The sequence below is a fragment of the Stegostoma tigrinum genome, chromosome 4, assembly GCF_030684315.1.
Source record: "Stegostoma tigrinum isolate sSteTig4 chromosome 4, sSteTig4.hap1, whole genome shotgun sequence".
Lineage (NCBI taxonomy): Eukaryota > Metazoa > Chordata > Chondrichthyes > Orectolobiformes > Stegostomatidae > Stegostoma > Stegostoma tigrinum.
The window spans coordinates 5,515,254-5,534,204 of NC_081357.1; the positions used below are offsets into that span (position 1 = coordinate 5,515,254).

At 43.8% G+C, this 18,951-nt stretch overlaps 1 protein-coding gene across 1 annotated transcript in view; it reads left to right on the top strand.

The window, feature by feature from the left end:
* LOC125452339 (dynein axonemal heavy chain 8-like) overlaps positions 1-18,951 on the top strand; it is a 1,009,221-nt gene that overhangs the window by 546,010 nt on the left and 444,260 nt on the right. The window contains exons 45-46 of the mRNA XM_059645685.1: positions 8,833-8,937; positions 10,854-10,967. Of these exons, the coding sequence (XP_059501668.1) occupies positions 8,833-8,937; positions 10,854-10,967 (219 nt within the window). The remainder of the gene's footprint in view (positions 1-8,832; positions 8,938-10,853; positions 10,968-18,951) is intronic.

Sequence of the window (18,951 nt, forward strand, 5' to 3'; positions counted from 1 at the left end):
CGGTCCTGAAGATGGGTCTAGGCCCAAAACATCAGCTTTCTTGTTCCTCTGATGCTGCTTGGACTGATGTGTTCATCCAGCTCTTCACCTTGTTATCTCTGAACTGTGAGAACTAGCCACTCCCCTTACATTGTTAAACTGTTACTTCCTAGACTCATCGTCACCTCTGCCTTTACAACCTCTCTTCCAAAAAAAGTCCAGGATAAAATAACCTTTTTAAGGTGACAGCATTGCCACAGGAGGTAATGAGCAAGTTGGCCAAAGAAGAGCCAATGGATATGATCTGTTTGGATTTCCAAAAAGGCTTTGACAAGGTGCGGCACAGAAGACTACTAAACAAGAAAGAGTCCATGATGTTAGAGGCAAGGTACCGGCATTGTTGGAGGATTGACTGACTGGCTGAGGTAGAGGGTAGGGATAAAGTGGCCTTTTTCAGGATGAAAGCTGGTGCCTAGTGGAATTCCGCAGTGGTTGTGTTGGGAACATAGCTATTTGTGTAATACATTAAAGAACTGGATGAAGGAACAAATGAAATTGTTGCTACATTTGCAGATGACACAAAGATAGGTAGAGGGCTCGGCCATGTTGGGGAAGCAGGAAAGCTGCAAAGGATTTGGATATGCTAGGCAAATAGACAAAGAAGAGGTAGATCTAATATAATTGTGCTAAAGTGTGAAGTTTTTACATTTCAATGGGAACAGTAGAGATGTGGAATATTTTCTAAACATGGAAGGGTTTTGAAAATCTGAAGCACAAAGGGTCTTGGAAGTTCTAGTTCACAATTCTCTTCAGGTTGACATGCAGGTTCAGTTGGCAGTTAGGAAGTCAAATGCAATGTAGGCATTCATTTCAAGAGGGCTAGAATAAAAGAGCAGGTATGTACTGCTGACGTTCTGTAAGGCTTTGGTCAGGTCGCAATCGGAGTATTGTGAATGATTTTGGGCCCACATATCTAAGGAATGATGTGCTTGCATGGAGGGAACCTAGAGGAGGTTTATAAAAATGGTCCCTTGTCACATGAGGAGTAATTTGATTGGCTTATTGTAGTCATGTGTACTTCAGGTAGGTCATAGCAAGCAAGGGCATACAGATCATAAAGTACTTATACAGACTGAGGCATATAGGTTACACTGCACTGGAGGTCTAATAATGGCAGGGAAGAAGCTGTTCTTGGTGCACATGTTCAAGTTTCTGTATCTTCTGCCCGAAGGAAGAGATTGTAGGTGGGCATTACTAGTAATGATGTTGACAGCCTTTCTGTGGCAGTGAGCCATGTAAATGGAGTCCACGGATTGAAGATTGTCTTCTGTGATGGTCTTGACTGTGCACAGAACATTCTGGAGTTTCTTTTGGTCCTGGAAAATGCAGTTTCACCTGGATAGTATGTTTTCTGTGGTGCATCTGTAAACGTTGTTGAGTTGTTGAGGGTTCTGGGTCTGTACTCGATGAAGTTTATAAGAATGAGGGGGGACCTGATTGAAGTTTGCAGGATTGTGGATGTGGAGATGTTTCCACTAGTAGGAGGAGTAGAATCTGAGGGCACAGCCTCTGGGTGAGGAGACAACCCTTTTGAACTGAGACATAGAAGAATATCTTCAACCAGAGGGTGGTGAGTTGGTGGAACTCAATGCTGCCGAGGGTTGTACAGGTCAAGACATTAAGTTTATTTAAGACAGAGATAGATATGTTCAGGATCACTGAGGGGATCAAAGTTTATAGGGAGAAGGCGTTAGAATGGAGTTCAGAAACATACCAGCCATGATCGAATAGCAGGTCAGTCCCACTGGGCTGAAGGGCCTAATTCTGCTCCTTTATCTTATGGTATTATTATACTATGGTATCCAAGGAGTTGTAAAAGGCATGGAATATTATGCAATCATTAGTGAACATCCCTATTTCTGACCTTATAAGACTTTAAGAAATAAGAGCAGGAGTAGAATGCTCGGCCTCAAGTCTGCTCCACCACTCACATCCACTTTTCCGCCTGTTCCCTGTAACATTTGTTTCCCGTATTGATCAGAAGTTTATCTTAGCCTTTGATATAGACAAGGACTCTGCTCCCACATTTCTCTGCAGCAAGGAGTTCCAAAGACTCATAACTCTCTGAGAGAAGAAATTCCTCCTCATCTCAGTCTTAAATTGGCACCCGTTTATTCTGAAGCATTGCCGTCTGGTCCTCTACTCTCCCATGAGTGGAGACAACTGTCAGCATTTACCCTGCCAATCCCCTTAAGAATCCTATATGTTTCAATGAGATTACTCTCATTCTTCTAAATTCCAATGTGTAGGATCCCAACCTGTTTAGCCTTTGCTGATAAGACAATTCTTTCAAGCTGGTGATCATCCTCATGAACCTTCTCTGAACAGCCGACAATGAAATTATATTTTTCCTCAAATAAAGCGAACAAAATTGCTCACGGCACTCCAGATGTGGTCTCACCAGCACCTTATAGAGCTCAGCAAGACTTCCATATTCTTATATTTCAACACCCTCGAAATAAGGGCCAACATTCCATTCGACTTCCTGATTGCCTGCTGCACCTATGTGTACTGTGTTTTGTGCAAATAGACCAACAAGTCCCTTTGTTATGCAATTTTAGAACATAGCACATGAAACTGTACAGCATAGGAACAGGCCCTTTGGCCTACTATATTATGCCAAAAATGATGCCAAATGAAACGGATTCCTTCTGCCTGCCCCTGGTTCAAATCCCTCCATTTTTTGCATATCCATGTACTTATTCTAAAAGTCCTATAAATGCCCTTATTGTATCTGCCTCCACCACCACCCCTGGAGGCACATTCCAGACTCCTACCACTCAAAAAAAAATGCATCTCATATCTTTGAATTTTACCCCTCACCTTAAATGCATGCCCCCATAATATTAGGCCTTTTCAACTCTGGGGAAAAGATTCTTATCGTCAACCATAGCTATGCATCTCATAATTTTATAAACTTCTATCAGGTCTCCCCTCAGCCTCCTCTACTCAAGAGAAAACAGCCTGAGATTTTCTAGTCTCTCCCTGCAGCTCATACCCCCCTGATCCAGGCAGAATCGTGGTAAACTTCTGCACCCTCTCTAAAGCTTCCACATCCTCCCTGTAATGTGGCAACTAGAATTGAAAGCAGTACTAACCATGGCCTTATAAAGCTGCAACATGACATTGTGAGATAACATAGTGTGGAGCTGAAGGAATACAGCAGGCCAGGCAGCATCAGAGGAGCTGGAAAATTGATGTTTTGGGTCTGGACCCTTCTTCAGAAATGACATGACATCCTGACTCTTGTACTCAAATCCCCGACCATAAAGACAAGTATGGCATACGTGGACTTGAAGCCCAAGATTTTTTTGTACACCAATGCTGTTCAGAGTCCTACTATTAACTGTATACTTTTCCATCACATTTGCTCCCAAAGTGCAGCACCTCAGACTTGCCTGGATTAAAATCCATTTGCCATTTCTCTGCACAATATCTGCAACTGACCTATATCCTGCTGTGTCCTTTGATAACCTCCCATGCTTTCCATAAGTCCACCAATCTTTGTATCAGCTGCAAACTTACTAAACCCCCATCTACATTTTCAATTAAGTCATTTATATATATCACAAATTGCAGACATCCCTGTACGGATCCCTATGGAACACCACTAGCAATGGGCCTTCAGAATGAAAAACACCCTTCCACCATTACCCTCTGCCTCCTGTGAGCAAGCCACTTCTGAATCCATACAGCCAAGTCACTGTGGATCCCATGCATCTTAATCTTCTCTTAATCTTCTGTATGAGCCAACCATGAGAGATCTTGTCAAAAGCCTTACTAAAATCCATGTTAATGACATCCATTGCTCTATGCTCATCGATAACCTTCATCACCTCCTCAAAAAATTCAGTCAAGTTGGCAAAATACGACCTGACATGCACAAAGCCATGCTGACAGTCCCTAATTAGGCCATGCTCCTTCAAATGTATGTAAATCCTATCCCTAAGAATTCTCTCCAATAGCTTCCCAACCACTGATGTGAATCTTTCCTGGATTACCCCAGTTACCTTTCCTGAACAGAAGAACAACATTCACTACTTAGATCATAAGACACAGAAGCAGAAATTAGGCCATTCAGTCCATCGAGTCTGCTCTGCCATTCAATCATGGCTGATAAGTTTCTCAATCCCATTCTCCTGCTTCCTTTCCATAAGCCTTGATCCCCTTGACAATCAAGAACCTAGCTGTCTTTGTCTTAAGTATACTCAATGGCTTGCCCTCCACAGCCTTCTGTGGCAGTGAATTCCATAGATTCACCACTTTCTGGCTAAAGAATAGCACTTGGAATACTGCGTCCAGTTCTGGGCGCCCTATTATAGGAAAGATGTGGATGCTTTGGAGAGGGTTCAGAGGAGGTTTACCAGGATGCTGCCTGGACTGGAGGGCTTATCTTATGAAGAGAGGTTGACTGAGCTCGGTCTCTTTTCATTGGAGAAAAGGAGGAGGAGAGGGGACCTAATTGAGGTATACAAGATAATGAGAGGCATAGATAGAGTCGATAGCCAGAGACTATTTCCCAGGGCAGAAATGGCTAGCACGAGGGGTCATAGTTTTAAGCTGGTTGGTGGAAAGTATAGAGGGGATGTCAGAGGCAGGTTCTTTACGCAGAGAGTTGTGAGAGCATGGAATGCGTTGCCAGCAGCAGTTGTGGAAGCAAGGTCATTGGGGTCATTTAAGAGACTGCTGGACATGCATATGGTCACAGAAATTTGAGGGTGCATCCATGAGGATCAATGGTCGGCACAACATTGTGGGCTGAAGGGCCTGTTCTGTGCTGTACTGTTCTATGTTCTATGTTCTATGTTCTAAAGAAGTTTCTCCTTATCTCTGTTCTAAAAAATCTTCCCTTTACTCTAAGGCTGTGCCCTCAGGTCCTAGTCTCTCCTACCAATGGAAACATCTTCCCAATATCCATTCTGCCCAGGCCATTCAATATTCTGTAAGTGTCAATTAGATATCCTCTCCTCCTTCTAAACTCCATTGGGTATAGCCCCAGGGTCCTCAAATAAGACCATAAGACATAGGAGTGGAAGTGAGGCCATTCAGCCCATCGAGTCCACTCTGCCAGTTAATCAGGCTGATGGGCATTTCAACTCCACTTCCCTGCACTCTCCCCGTAGCCCTTGATTCCTTGTGAGATCAAGAATTTATCAATCTCTGCCTTGAAGACATTTAATGTCCCGGCCTCCACTGCACTCTTTGGCAATGAATTCCACAGGCCCACCACTCTCTGGCTGAAGAAATGTCTCCTCATATGTTAAGCTTTTCATTCCTGGGACCATTCTTGTGAACCTCCTTTGAACCTGCTCCAGAGCCAATATGTCTTTCCTGAGATATGGGGCCCAAAACTGTCCACAACACTCCAAATTGGCCTGACCTAAGCCATATCGAGTCTCAGAAGTATATCTCTGCTTTTATATTCAAGTGCTCTCAACATAAATGTCGGTGCTGTCAACATAAATGCCAAAATTGCATTTGCCTTCCTCAACACTGATTCAACCTGCAAGTTTACCTTCAGAGAATCCTGGACTAGAACTCCCAAGTCTCTTTGCACTTCAGACTTATGAATTTTCTCCCCATTTAGAAAATAGTCCATACCTATATTCTTCTTACCAAAGTGCATGACCTCAAACTTTCCCGCATTGTGCTCCATCTGCCACTTCTTTACCCACTCTCCTAACCTGTCCAAATCCTCCTGTAGCCCTCCTACATCCTCAAAACTGCCTGTCCCTCGACTTATCTTTGTATTGTCTGCAATAATGGCACTTTCCATTCAAATTAACTATAAGAGTAAGAGACCACAAGATATTGCCAGTCCACTGGGACCTCTTCAGTGCCTAGTGAGGATACAAAGATCTTGATCAAGGCTCCAGAAACCTCTTCTCTTGCCTCTCAATAACCGAGGGTAGATACCATCGGACCCTGGGGACGAATCTACCTTAATGCTCTCAAGAGATCCAACACCACTTCTTTCTTGACCTCAAAGAGTCCCAGCATATTACCATGCTTCACACAAATCTCATTATCTTCCATATCATTTTCCTGGGTGAATACTGATGCCAAGTACTCATTTGGAATCTCACCTACATCGTCTGCCTCCAAGCACAAGTTCCTTCCTTTATCGTAGGGTGGTACTGCTTTCTCCCTAGTTATCCTCTTGTTCTTAATATATCTATCGAATGCTTTGGGATCCTCGTTACCCCAATTTGCCAAGGTCATTTTAGCACTCCTTCTTGCTCTCCTAATTCCCTGTTTAAGTACAAAAACAAAGTTGCTGGACAAGCGAAGCAGGTTAGTGAGCTCTGAGAAGATTTGTAGCTCAGGTTGAGTTTCTGAATGTGAGTTTGCTCGCTGAGCTGGAAGGTTAGTTTTCAGACGTTTCATCACATTTTTTTATTTGAAAAAATATACTTTATTCATAGAATGTACAAAAAATAAAACATTTACACACCTACTCAGTCATGCAAGCTGCTCCCGGTTACCCAGGGGGAGGATTCAAAAGAGAAGTTGTTGACGAGTTCGGCTAGGCGGATGAGGGTGTCAGTGGAGGGGGACTGGTCGGGCCTGGGGGACAGGAAGAAGCGGAGGGCCTTGAGGCCATCTGCATGCGGAATACAGGTGTATAGGGACTGGACGTCCATGGTGAAAATGAGATGTTGGGGGCCAGGGAATTGGAGGTTCTGGAGGAGGTGGAAGGCGTGCGTGGTGTCACGGATGTACGTAGGGAGTTCCTGGACCAAAGGGGAGAAAATGAAGTCCAGATAGGTGGAGATGAGTTCGGTGGGGCAGGAACAGGCTGAGACAATGGGTCGACCGGGGCAGGCAGGTTTGAGGATTTTGGGAAGGAGATAGAAACGGGCCGTGCAGGGTTGGGGAACAGTAAGGTTGGAGGCTGTGGGTGGGAGGTCCCCTGAGGTGATGAGGTCATGAATGGTGTTGGAGATGAAGGTTTGTTGCTCGGGGACGGGGTCATGATCAAGGGGGTGGTAGGAGGAGGTGTACTTCTCTTTCGATTCCTCCCACTTCCTACAGACAAAGGGGGTGGCCATGGGCACCTGTATGGGCCCCAGGTATGCCTGTCTCTTTGTAGGTTACGTGGAACAATCCCTCTTCCGCACCTACACAGGTGCCAAACCCCACCTCTTCCTCCGTTACATTGATGACTGTATCAGCGCCGCCTCTTGCTCCCTAGAGGAGTTTGAACAGTTCATCCACTTCACTAACACCTTCCACCCCAACCTCAAGTTCAGCTGGGCCATCTCCAACACATCCCTCAACTTCCTGGACCTCTCAGTCTCCATCTCAGGCAACCAGCTTGTAACTGATGTCCATTTCAAGCCCACCGACTCCCACAGCTACTTAGAATACACCTCCTCCCACCCACCCTCCTGCAAAAATTCCACCCCTATTCCCAATTCCTCCGCCTCTGCCGCATCTGCTCCCAGGATGAGGCATTCCACTCCCGCACATCCAGGATGTCGGCGTTCTTCAAGGACCGCAACTTTCCCCCCACAGTGATCGAGAACGCCCTTGACCGCGTCTCCCGCATTTCCCGCAACACATCCCTCACACCCCACCCCCGCCACAACCGCCCAAAGAAGATCCCCCTCGTTCTCACACACCACCCCACCAACCTCCAGATACAACGCATCATCCTCCAACACTTCCGCCATCTACAATCCGACCCCACCACCCAAGACCCTCCATTTCCTACCTACTAACCTCATCCCATCTCCTTGACCTGTCCGTCTTCCCTGGACTGACCTATCCCCTCCCTATCTCCCCACCTATACTCTCCTCTCCACCTATCTTCTTTTCTCTCCATCTCCGGTCCGCCTCCCCCTCTTTCCCTGTTTATTCCAGAACCCTCAGCCCATCTCCCTCTCTAATGAAGGGCCTAGGCCCGAAACGTCAGCTTTTGAGCGCCTGAGATGCTACTTGGCCTGCTGTGTTCATCCAGCTTCACACTTTATTATCTTGGATTCTCCAGCATCTGCAGTTCCCATTATCTCTTGCTCAATTTCTCTCTCTCTTTTTTCGGTTAGAGGAGGAGAAGATGGAAGCCTACAATAATGTTACATTAGGGTCTTTCTGTTCCTCACACTGGGTTCTTCCTCACCACGCTGACCAGTCATGGTGACTGCCATGACTTCTCTCAGAATGTACCTCACAGAAGCGAGGTGTCTCAGCCATCCTGCATTGGAAATGCTCTGTTTTCTGCAGCTTTTCCCATTTACATCATACTGTTCATTTATTCTCTCTCAAAATGAACAACTTCACATTTCCTCATGTTATACTCCATTTGTCAACTTTTGCCTACTTATTCATCTTTTAAGCTTCCCTGATTGTTGATCCTGATGGAGGTGAACAGTTTTTTAAGTAGCAAGATGCATATACATGCTCATACAGTTCTATCTCCCTCATGTTAAGAATTTGATTGCTGTCTGAGAAGAAGGACTTAAATGCAAAGGTTTTTGCAAGAGTGAAATTCTGTCACCCAATTAAGATGTCATGCTTACTATTAATCTTGTCACTTCAATGAGGTGAAAGTGATGCCCACAATTTTTGCAATGTGCAACAAACTAGAATAATAGAAAATCTCTGTCTCACTTCTCAAATATTCTCTACATTCCTGCAATCCAATTGTGTGGTGTAACTGATGGGCCACCCATCAATTGCATATTGAATCAAATATTCTGTTAGAATTTGTGTTTCATTAGTATTGATATATCATATGTACTAAGCTTATCATTTCTGGATTTTACCTTTTTTCTACTGTTTTCTATGAAGGAAGCATACAGCATCTTGAATAAATATGGAATCGAGATTTCAAAGGAGGAAACAGAAGAAGTAGATACTCTTCGATACTTTTTCAATAAATTACAAGTCAAAGCTGTGAGTATTTACCTTTATCTTCAAATAATATGTCAGAAATAGTCAATGGAAAATCTATGGGAAATTTCATATTGGATAATATTATGAACTAATTATTAAATATATGCACATCATTGTAATTCCTTAAGTTAAACAAAATTATTTATGACCAGGTTTCTCAGTCTCAGCTGGATATTGAATTCTATCATGTTATGATCACTACTGATTTGGAGATTTTTACTTGCTCTGAGGTCATTTACTAAACCTACGTCATTACCCATTACCAAATTCAAGATAGCATGTTCCCTGGTTGGCTCTGTGACATTGCTCTCGAAAACTATCCCTCTTGGACTCTGAATTTGTGGTCGTAGCAATGCTTTCCAACTTGATTAACCCAAATCACCATGAAGATTAAAATCGTCCTTCATTATTTCTCTCTGTACATCACTCAAAGTCATGAGTAGCCTGAAGGCAGCCACCCTTAGCCCTGAAAAGTGAAACCAGTTATCTCTAGCATCATTGACACCAGTCTTCGGCCAATTCAATTCACTCCCCATGATATCAAGACACAGTTGGAGACATTGGATACTGCAAAGGCCTGGACAACAGAGTATAGGGCATGTGGAATGCATTGCTGGCAGTGGTAGTGGAGGTAGGTACTTTAGAGACTTTTAAGCGACTCTTGGATAGGCACATGGAGGCTAGTAAAATGTATGGGATGCAGGGTAGTTTGATCTTAGTAGGATAATAGGTCAGCACAACATCGTGGGCCGAAGGGCCTCTACTGTGCTGTACTGTTCTATGTTCTATGCTCTATGTTCTAGAAGGTCTTTAAATTTATTAAAATCTAAGTTAGCTGGGTTTGTGATACACAAAAGAGTTAAAGATCATGAAATGCAGAAAATAGAGCTGACATCCTAAAGAAATCAGTCACAATCTTATTGAATGGTGATGCAGCCTCAAAGATCTAAATGGCCCACACTTGTTTCTAATTCCTATGTTCCTAATGTTATCTCTGCCACTCAATCTACCACAAAGGAATCATGAATTAACATCCTGAGTACTTAACTAACTGTTGTTATTAAATGCTTGTTAAATAAGTTCTTACAGGTTCAATAGAAATCCATGCCCCTCAACGTTTTGGGGATTCAGAGAATTTTGGCACATCTTTGGTAATGGTGTCTATGGTGATGGAGAATAAGAAAGCAGGGATCAACACACAACCCAGAATGAAAAAGAAATGACTTTTTTCTTTTCCTGTTACAAAGTTAGTTTTCCTGAAGGCAATTTCAAGAACACCGTGACAGGCTTGAGTCTTTAGACAATCTGAATTGAAGTTGAGATTTAATAGTCTGCATGCTGCCAGACCCTCAGAGTTTCATCAGCATATTGCGTGTTTGTCTCAACTGTTTGTCAGACTTATTGTCTAAGTAATTGAAAAGTATTAAAGCATTGCTAATTTCTTCTTGTTTTTGGGTACAATATAAACAAACACAGTATTTCCAATGAATATTTGCATACCTCACACCAAAAACATTATTGAAAGTCTTTTTCTGATGTTTTTTTAAAATTTTTTGTGTGGGATGTGGTGCTAGCATTTATTAGCCATGCCTAGTTGCCCTTGAGAAGGTGGTGGTGAGCTGCCTTCTTGAACCGCTGCAGTATACCTGCAGTGGGTTGACCCACATTCTTATATGATTAACTCATAACTTTATTGTTGGAACTGATCAATTTTCTTTTGTACATTCTGAGCTGTATAGTACCACTAATTGATTCTCTCAGTTTTTATAGTAACATTTAACACTGTTCCACTGGCTTTTACATTTTCCTGTTTATTTTTGACTGGTTAGATCAAATTACCAGACAAATCAAGCTGTTGTAAGATCTGGCAGTGTGATGTTTACTTTATTTTGTGCTGTAAATGCTTGTCTTAACAGAGAAATGTGCAAGATGAATTGGTGCAAGTTCAACCCAAATTTAAAGCTAACCTGCTGGAGTCAGTGGATGTTTTTCAGAAAGAAGTGCTCAAATATGGAAGACAATATGAGAAAGTAGGTTGTAATAATATTAGATCAACAGAATGTACTGGACTAGAAAGGATTATTGTATTTATTCTGTCATGGGATACGGGACATCAATGGCAAGGTGTTTTGTTGTCTATTATGAATCACTCATGAGAACACGACATGAAGCTACATTCTTCAGTTCTAAAGAAGGGTCACTGGACCCAAAACATTAACTCTGCTTTCTGTTCACAGATACTGCCTGACTCACTGAGTCTTTCCAGCAATTTCTGATTTTGTTTGTGAACAATTGCAGTCCTTCTGTGTGGGTACACCACAATGTTCTTAGGAAGGGGGATTCAGAATCTTGATCAAGTGACAATGAAGAGTTTTAAGTCAATTTTTCAAATCCAATATGACTTTTCCTCAGTACTAAAGTTCTGAAGCAGAGTCATTGGATTCAAAACGTTAACTCTGTTTTTCTCTCTCCCCACAGGTCCGCCAGACTTAGACCATAAGAAATAAGAACAAGAGTAGGCCATTTTGCCTCTCAAGCCTCCTCGGTCATTCAATAGGATTGTGGCTGATCAGACGTTCCTCATGTCCACTTTCCTGCCATTTCCATCTAACCCCGACTAATCAAGAATATGTCTCAGCATTAAATACACAGACAGAGTCTTCCGTTGCAGCCCTCTGCGGCAAGGAGTTCCAAAGACTCTCATTCCTCTGACAGAAGAAATTCATCCTTATCTCAGTCTTAAATTGGTACCCCTTTATTCTGAAACTATACCTTATGGTCCTCGACTCTCCCATGAGAGTAAGTATTTTCACTGCATTTACCTTGTCAAGCCCCCTAAGAATTTCACATTTTTCAATAAGATCGCCTCCTTTTTCTAAACTACTGTGAGTAGAATCTCAACCTGTTTAGTGATGCTTATAAGATAATCCTTTCATACCAGGAATCATTCTAGTGAACTTTCTCTGAAATGCCTCCGATGAAATGATATATTTCCTTTAACAAGGGACCAAAACTGCTCACAGTACTCCAGATATGGTCTCCCTAGCACCTTGTACAGTTGCAATAAGACTTCCCTACTCTTATACTCCAACTCCTTGAACTAAGTGCTAACATTCTATCAACCTTCCTGACTACCTGCTGCACCTGTGAGTTAGCTTCTTCTGTGCTTCATGCACAAGTGCACCAAAGTCCTTTTGTGTTGCAGTATTCTGCAGCTTTTCTTCATTTAACTCATACATTGTTCTTTTGTTCTTCCTTTCCAAATGAACAACTTCACATTTTCCGATATTATACTCCATTTGTCAACTCTTTGCAAACTTATGTAACCTATTAATATCTGTCCATGAGCTATTTGTATCCATCTTGCAACTTGCCTTTGCACCCTATTTTGTTGTCTACAAATTTGGCTACAGCTCATTTGTGTCCTTTTTATGTATATAACAGTTGCAGCCCCAGCACTGATTACTGTGCAACACTTCTGTTCACAAATCATTAATCTGAAGAAGAATTCCTTGCCCCAGTGCACTGTTTCCCGCTTTTAGTCAATATTCAATCCATGCCAATATACTACCTTCAGCACCATGGACTCTTTGATTTATTGTGATTGATTTATTGTCACATGTACCAAAATACAGTGAAAAGCTTTGGTCCGGGCAGATCACAGCAAGCAAAGGATGTACATATCAAGACTTAGAGGCAGAGAATAAAATGTGAGGCTGGATGAACACAGCAGGCCAAGCAGCATCTCAGGAGCACAAAAGCTGACGTTTCGGGCCTAGACCCTTCATCAGAGAGGGGGATGGGGGGAGGGAACTGGAATAAATAGGGAGAGAGGGGGAGGCGGACCGAAGATGGAGAGTAAAGAAGATAGGTGGAGAAGGTGTGGGTGGGGAGGTAGGGAGGGGATAGGTCAGTCCAGGGAAGACGGACAGGTCAAGGAGGTGGGATAGGTTAGTAGGTAGCTGGGGGTGCGGCTTGGGGTGGGAGGAAGGGATGGGTGAGAGGAAGAACCGGTTAGGGAGGCAGAGACAGGTTGGACTGGTTTTGGGATGCAGTGGGTGGGGGGGAAGAGCTGGGCTGGTTGTGTGGTGCAGTGGGGGGAGGGGATGAACTGGGCTGGTTTAGGGATGCAGTGGGGGAAGGGGAGATTTTGAAACTGGTGAAGTCCACATTGATACCATATGGCTGCAGGGTTCCCAGGCGGAATATGAGTTGCTGTTCCTGCAACCTTCGGGTGGCATCATTGTGGCAGTGCAGGAGGCCCATGATGGACATGTCATCAAGAGAATGGGAGGGGGAGTGGAAATGGTTTGCGACTGGGAGGTGCAGTTGTTTGTTGCGAACTGAGCGGAGGTGTTCTGCAAAGCGGTCCCCAAGCCTCCGCTTGGTTTCCCCAATGTAGAGAAAGCCGCACCGGGTACAGTGGATGCAGTATACCACATTGGCAGATGTGCAGGTGAACCTCTGCTTAATGTGGAATGTCATCTTGGGGCCTGGGATGGGGGTGAGGGAGGAGGTGTGGGGACAAGTGTAGCATTTCCTGCGGTTGCAGGGGAAGGTGCCGGGTGTGGTGGGGTTGGAGGGCAGTGTGGAGCGAACAAGGGAGTCACGGAGAGAGTGGTCTCTCCGGAAAGCAGACAGGGGTGGGGATGGAAAAATGTCTTGGGTGGTGGGGTCGGATTGTAAATGGCGGAAGTGTCGGAGGATAATGCGTTGTATCCGGAGGTTGGTAGGGTGGTGTGTGAGAACGAGGGGGATCCTCTTGGGGCGGTTGTGGCGGGGGCGGGGTGTGAGGGATGTGTCGCGGGAAATGCGGGAGACGCGGTCAAGGGCGTTCTCAATCACCGAGGGGGACCGCAACTTCCAGGCCCCCAGGCCCCAAGATGACATTCCACATTAAGCAGAGGTTCACCTGCACATCTGCCAATGTGGTATACTGCATCCACTGTACCCGGTGCGGCTTTCTCTACATTGGGGAAACCAAGCGGAGGCTTGGGGACCGCTTTGCAGAACACCTCCGCTCAGTTCGCAACAAACAACTGCACCTCCCAGTCGCAAACCATTTCCACTCCCCCTCCCATTCTCTTGATGACATGTCCATCATGGGCCTCCTGCACTGCCACAATGATGCCACCCGAAGGTTGCAGGAACAGCAACTCATATTCCGCCTGGGAACCCTGCAGCCATATGGTATCAATGTGGACTTCACCAGTTTCAAAATCTCCCCTTCCCCCACTGCATCCCTAAACCAGCCCAGTTCATCCCCTCCCCCCACTGCACCACACAACCAGCCCAGCTCTTCCCCCCCACCCACTGCATCCCAAAACCAGTCCAACCTGTCTCTGCCTCCCTAACCGGTTCTTCCTCTCACCCATCCCTTCCTCCCACCCCAAGCCGCACCCCCAGCTACCTACTAACCTATCCCACCTCCTTGACCTGTCCGTCTTCCCTGGACTGACCTATCCCCTCCCTACCTCCCCACCCACACCTTCTCCACCTATCTTCTTTACTCTCCATCTTCGGTCCGCCTCCCCCTCTCTCCCTATTTATTCCAGTTCCCTCCCCCCATCCCCCTCTCTGATGAAGGGTCTAGGCCCGAAACGTCAGCTTTTGTGCTCCTGAGATGCTGCTTGGCCTGCTGTGTTCATCCAGCCTCACATTTTATTATCTTGGAATCTCCAGCATCTGCAGTTCCCATTATCTCTAAGACTTAGAGGCATACAGGTTACATTGCAGGTTACATTATTTGAGGCTAGAGTCCATTCAACAGTCCGATAATGGCCAGAAAGAAGCTGTTCTGATGACTCAGCCTTTTCGACTGCCTTCTGGAAGTTCAAATACTACACCTCCATTGGTTCCACTCTATTTGAGACTACCTCAAAAATCTAATACATTAGTCAGATATGATCTCCCTTTTATGAAATAACTTCGAATGTGCTCGATTAGATTATAATTTTCCAATCTGCTGTTATTACTTCCTTAATATGTTTCCAACAAATAATTTTAGACTAATTAGCCTTTTGCCCTTGATTACCCTGATAACAATTTTTGCATTTTATTAAGCTTTTTTATTCCCGTTCTTGTTTCTCTTTTTCTTGCCACCCTGCATACATTCTCATTCCTGCAATTCTAGTTTAAACCCATGCCAACCACACTCTCAAATACTTGCCTGAAGATATATGTCCCAGTTGCCCATTCAGTTTGTATTCGTCCCACCTCCCCTAGAGCCATCCCAATATTCCAGGATTAGATCACATGGAAAACAGGAAGAAATAGTCATTTTGATACAGAACTGGCTCGAAGATAGAAGACAGAGGGTAATGGTGGAGGGTTGCTTTTCAGACTGGTGGCCTGTGACGAGCAGTGTGCCACAAGGATCGGTGCTGGATCCACTGCTTTTTATCATTTATATAAATGATTTGGATGATAACATAGGAGGTATAGTTAGTAACTTTGCAGATGACACCAAAATTGGAGGTGTAGTGGACAGTAAAGAAGGTTACCCCAAAGTACGAGACTTCGACCAAATGGGCCAATGGATGTAGGAGTGGCAGATAGAGGTTAATTCAGTTAAATGTGAGTTGTTGTATTTTGGAAAGGCAAACCAGGGCAGGATTTATACATTTAATAGTAAGGTACTGGGGAGTGTTCATGAAGAAAGAATCCTCGGAGTGCAGGTTCATTGTTCCTTGAAAGTGGAGTTGCAGATAGAATAGGATAGTGAAGAAGGATTTGGTGTGCTTGCCTATATTGGTCAGTGCATTGAGTATAAGAGTTGGGAGGTCATGTTGTGGCTGTACAAGAGATTGGTTAAGCCACTTTTGGAATTCCGCTTTCAGTTCTGGTCTCCCTGCTATAGGAAGGATATTGTGAAACTTGAAAGGGTTCAGAAAAAAAATTACAAGGATGTTGTTAGGGTTGGAAGGTTTGAGCTTTAAGGAAGATGTTGATTAGGCTAGGGCTATTTTCCCTGGAACATTGGAGACTGAAGGATGACCTTATAGAGGTTTATAAAATCATGAAGAGCATGGATAGGGTGAATAGCCAAAGTCTTTTCCTGGGCGGGGGAGTCCAAAACTAGAGGCTAAAGGTTTAAGGTGACAGGCAAAGATAGGAAAGGGACTAAGGGGCAACATTTTCACAGAGGATGGTGCATGTACGGAATGATCTGCCAGAGGAAGTGATGGAGGCTGGTACAATTACAGCATTTAAAAGGCATCTGGATGGGTATATGAACGGGAAGGGTTCAGAGAGATATGAGCCAAATGCTGTAAATGAGACTCGATTAATTGAGGAAATCTGGTCGGCATGGATGAGTTGGACCAAAGGGTCTGTTTCCATGCTGTACATCGCTATGACACTATGAATCTGAAACCTAGCCCCTCACACCATCTTTCTAGCCATGTATACAACTATCCTGCTATTCTACATTATAACACATGACACTAGTTGTAATCCTGGTTTCAACTTACTTTCTAAGTTGTCCCTAAATATGGTTTTTAAAACCTCATCCCTTTTGTTAACCCACATTTTAGGTACCAATGGAAGGTTACTGGCTGTTCATCTTCCCTCTCCAGAATGTCCTATAGCTCCTCTGAGACATTCTTGATTCTTGCACCATGGTGACAACATTCTATCTTGGAGTCTCATTGGTGGTCACAGGGCATACAGCAAAGGACAAAGAATGGTACAACACTGGAACAGGCCCTTTGGCCCATCAAGTCTGCTCTGACACATGACACCTTTTTAAAACTATAACCTTTTTGCTTCTTATGTGGCAAGTCCAGTTAAGTTTCTGGTCAGTGGTAACCACCAGATGTTGATAGCTGGGGATACCTGCTGGGACATGATCTGTCTTTCCCACTCCACCCACTCACTCTCTAGACATGTCACCTCTCCCACTGGATCTGAATCACTCTCTACCCTCCACCACCTCTAGATTGATACTCTCTCTCCCCAGCTCTCTCACCCCACTCTGAATATGATTACTTACATCCATTCAGACCTATCTTGGACACTTCATCACTTACCTGGTCCCTCACCTCATTCACCCTGGCAACCTGTTGACCTAACATCTTATACCCTACTTGTTCGACATCGTACACATTTGCCATCCTGTCCACCTGACTACAATTCGAGACATTTAAATTTCAAAGTATCTCAGCTGACTACTCTGAAAAGGGGCATGGATTGACTTGGCTGACCATTCTGCTCAGGAGAGAACTGTGAGAATGGAAGTAAAGCTCCATTTTTCTGACAGTCCTGATTAAAATTTCCTGTCAGAGATGTGGAGCTCTGTCCTTTGGTTAAAAAAAAAAGCAGGAGCAGAGTGGCAATTACTTTTGTTGGCAAATTCAGTTCAACGTTGTGACACTATTGGCAGGTAGTCTGTTTTGAGTGTCTTGTTGCACACATTGAAACCATTTGTTTGCTCCAATGCCTGATTTATCACTGATAATTTACTATTTTAAATAAACTAACTCATGGAGTTAATTAATCCTTGACAAATGATTGTTAGACCAACATTTTGAACATGACAGTGCCTCAATCAGAGTCCATTTGCCAACCAATGCACACTCTCTTCTCAGGGAGTGTAAGTAGAGTGTTTTCCCTCAACATTTTTTGGAAATAGGAGTCTGTTTAAGTCAGTTGGCTCAATGTCTGTTTTGCAATGCAGAGTGATACCAACAACATGGATTCAATTTCTGCATTGGTTGGGATTACAGTGATGGACTGTCAATCTGAGTCTCTCCCCTTGTTTGAGATCTGATGACTCTCAAATTAAACCACCACCCATGGGCTCTTAAGGCACAGATAAGGTACTATTTCTATTTCTGAGACAGGAGGCATGGGATCAAGTTCCACCTGCTTCAGAGGTGTCTCAAAACATCTTTGAAAAGTTTGGCTAGGAAAATATCCCCTCCCAAACCACCACTAGCCATCTGTTTCTTTAAAAAAAGAGCAGCGCTATGGGTTGATGGGGCCATGGGGCTTGATCTTGATCTTGTGAATGGTCCTGATGAATACAAGACAATTAGCTTTGGCAAAAGACTTAACTAAATTAATTTACATATGTACATATATATATATCTCAAGGAAGCCACATTTACTATGGCTCGGCAGTGATATACTATGTAATGTTTGAGCAATCTATGGATTATTCACAGGGCGTACTCCATCTAGAGTGCCTTGAACTGACAATTGGACTTTTTATACAGAAGTGGAATTTGACTTTTTGTTTTGCTGGGTTGATTCTGTCAAACAGAATTTTTCTGTCAGTTCATTACAATTACATGTTTTATGGACACAATATGGTATTCCTGCATCAGAAACCTGACATACGTGTAGTAAAATGGATCAAGTTATAACATTTATGGAATGTTATTGATGCCAGCATTAACTTTGATGAAAAATAAAGATAGAATTTGTATTCATACCAGACTGTTTGAAGTGCACAGTGAGTTAGAAAAATTAATTATATCATGTCACATTGTTGGATCAGCAAGAAGTTTTCCCTTGTGTTTGTCTCTTAAGAATGCCAGTAAACTTAGCGTGGACTGATACTTCTAACACTTTCTGAATTCTTTAATCGCTGGCTTGAGGTTAGTTGCTGATACAGACCAGACACATTTTCATATAAAATCAATGGTTGGAATGGTTGCTGGATGTTCCAGGGTTTAGAACATTTAAAAAGAATAGGGAGGGGGGAAAAAGAGGAGGGGGTGTAGCACTACTAATCAGAGAGGGTATCACAGCTACAGAAGCTTCCTTTGTCAAGGAAGATCTGCCTACCGAGTCAGTATGGGTGGAAATTAGGAACAGCAAGGGAGTAGTCACCTCGTTAGGGGTTTACTACAGGCCCCCCAATAGCAGCAGGGAGATTGAAGAAAGCATAGGTCGACAGATTTTGGAAAAGTGTGCACGCAGTAGGGTGGTTGTAATGGGTGACTTTAACTTTCCTAATATTGATTGGAACCTCCTTCGAGCAGAAGATTTGAATGGAGCTGTTTTTGT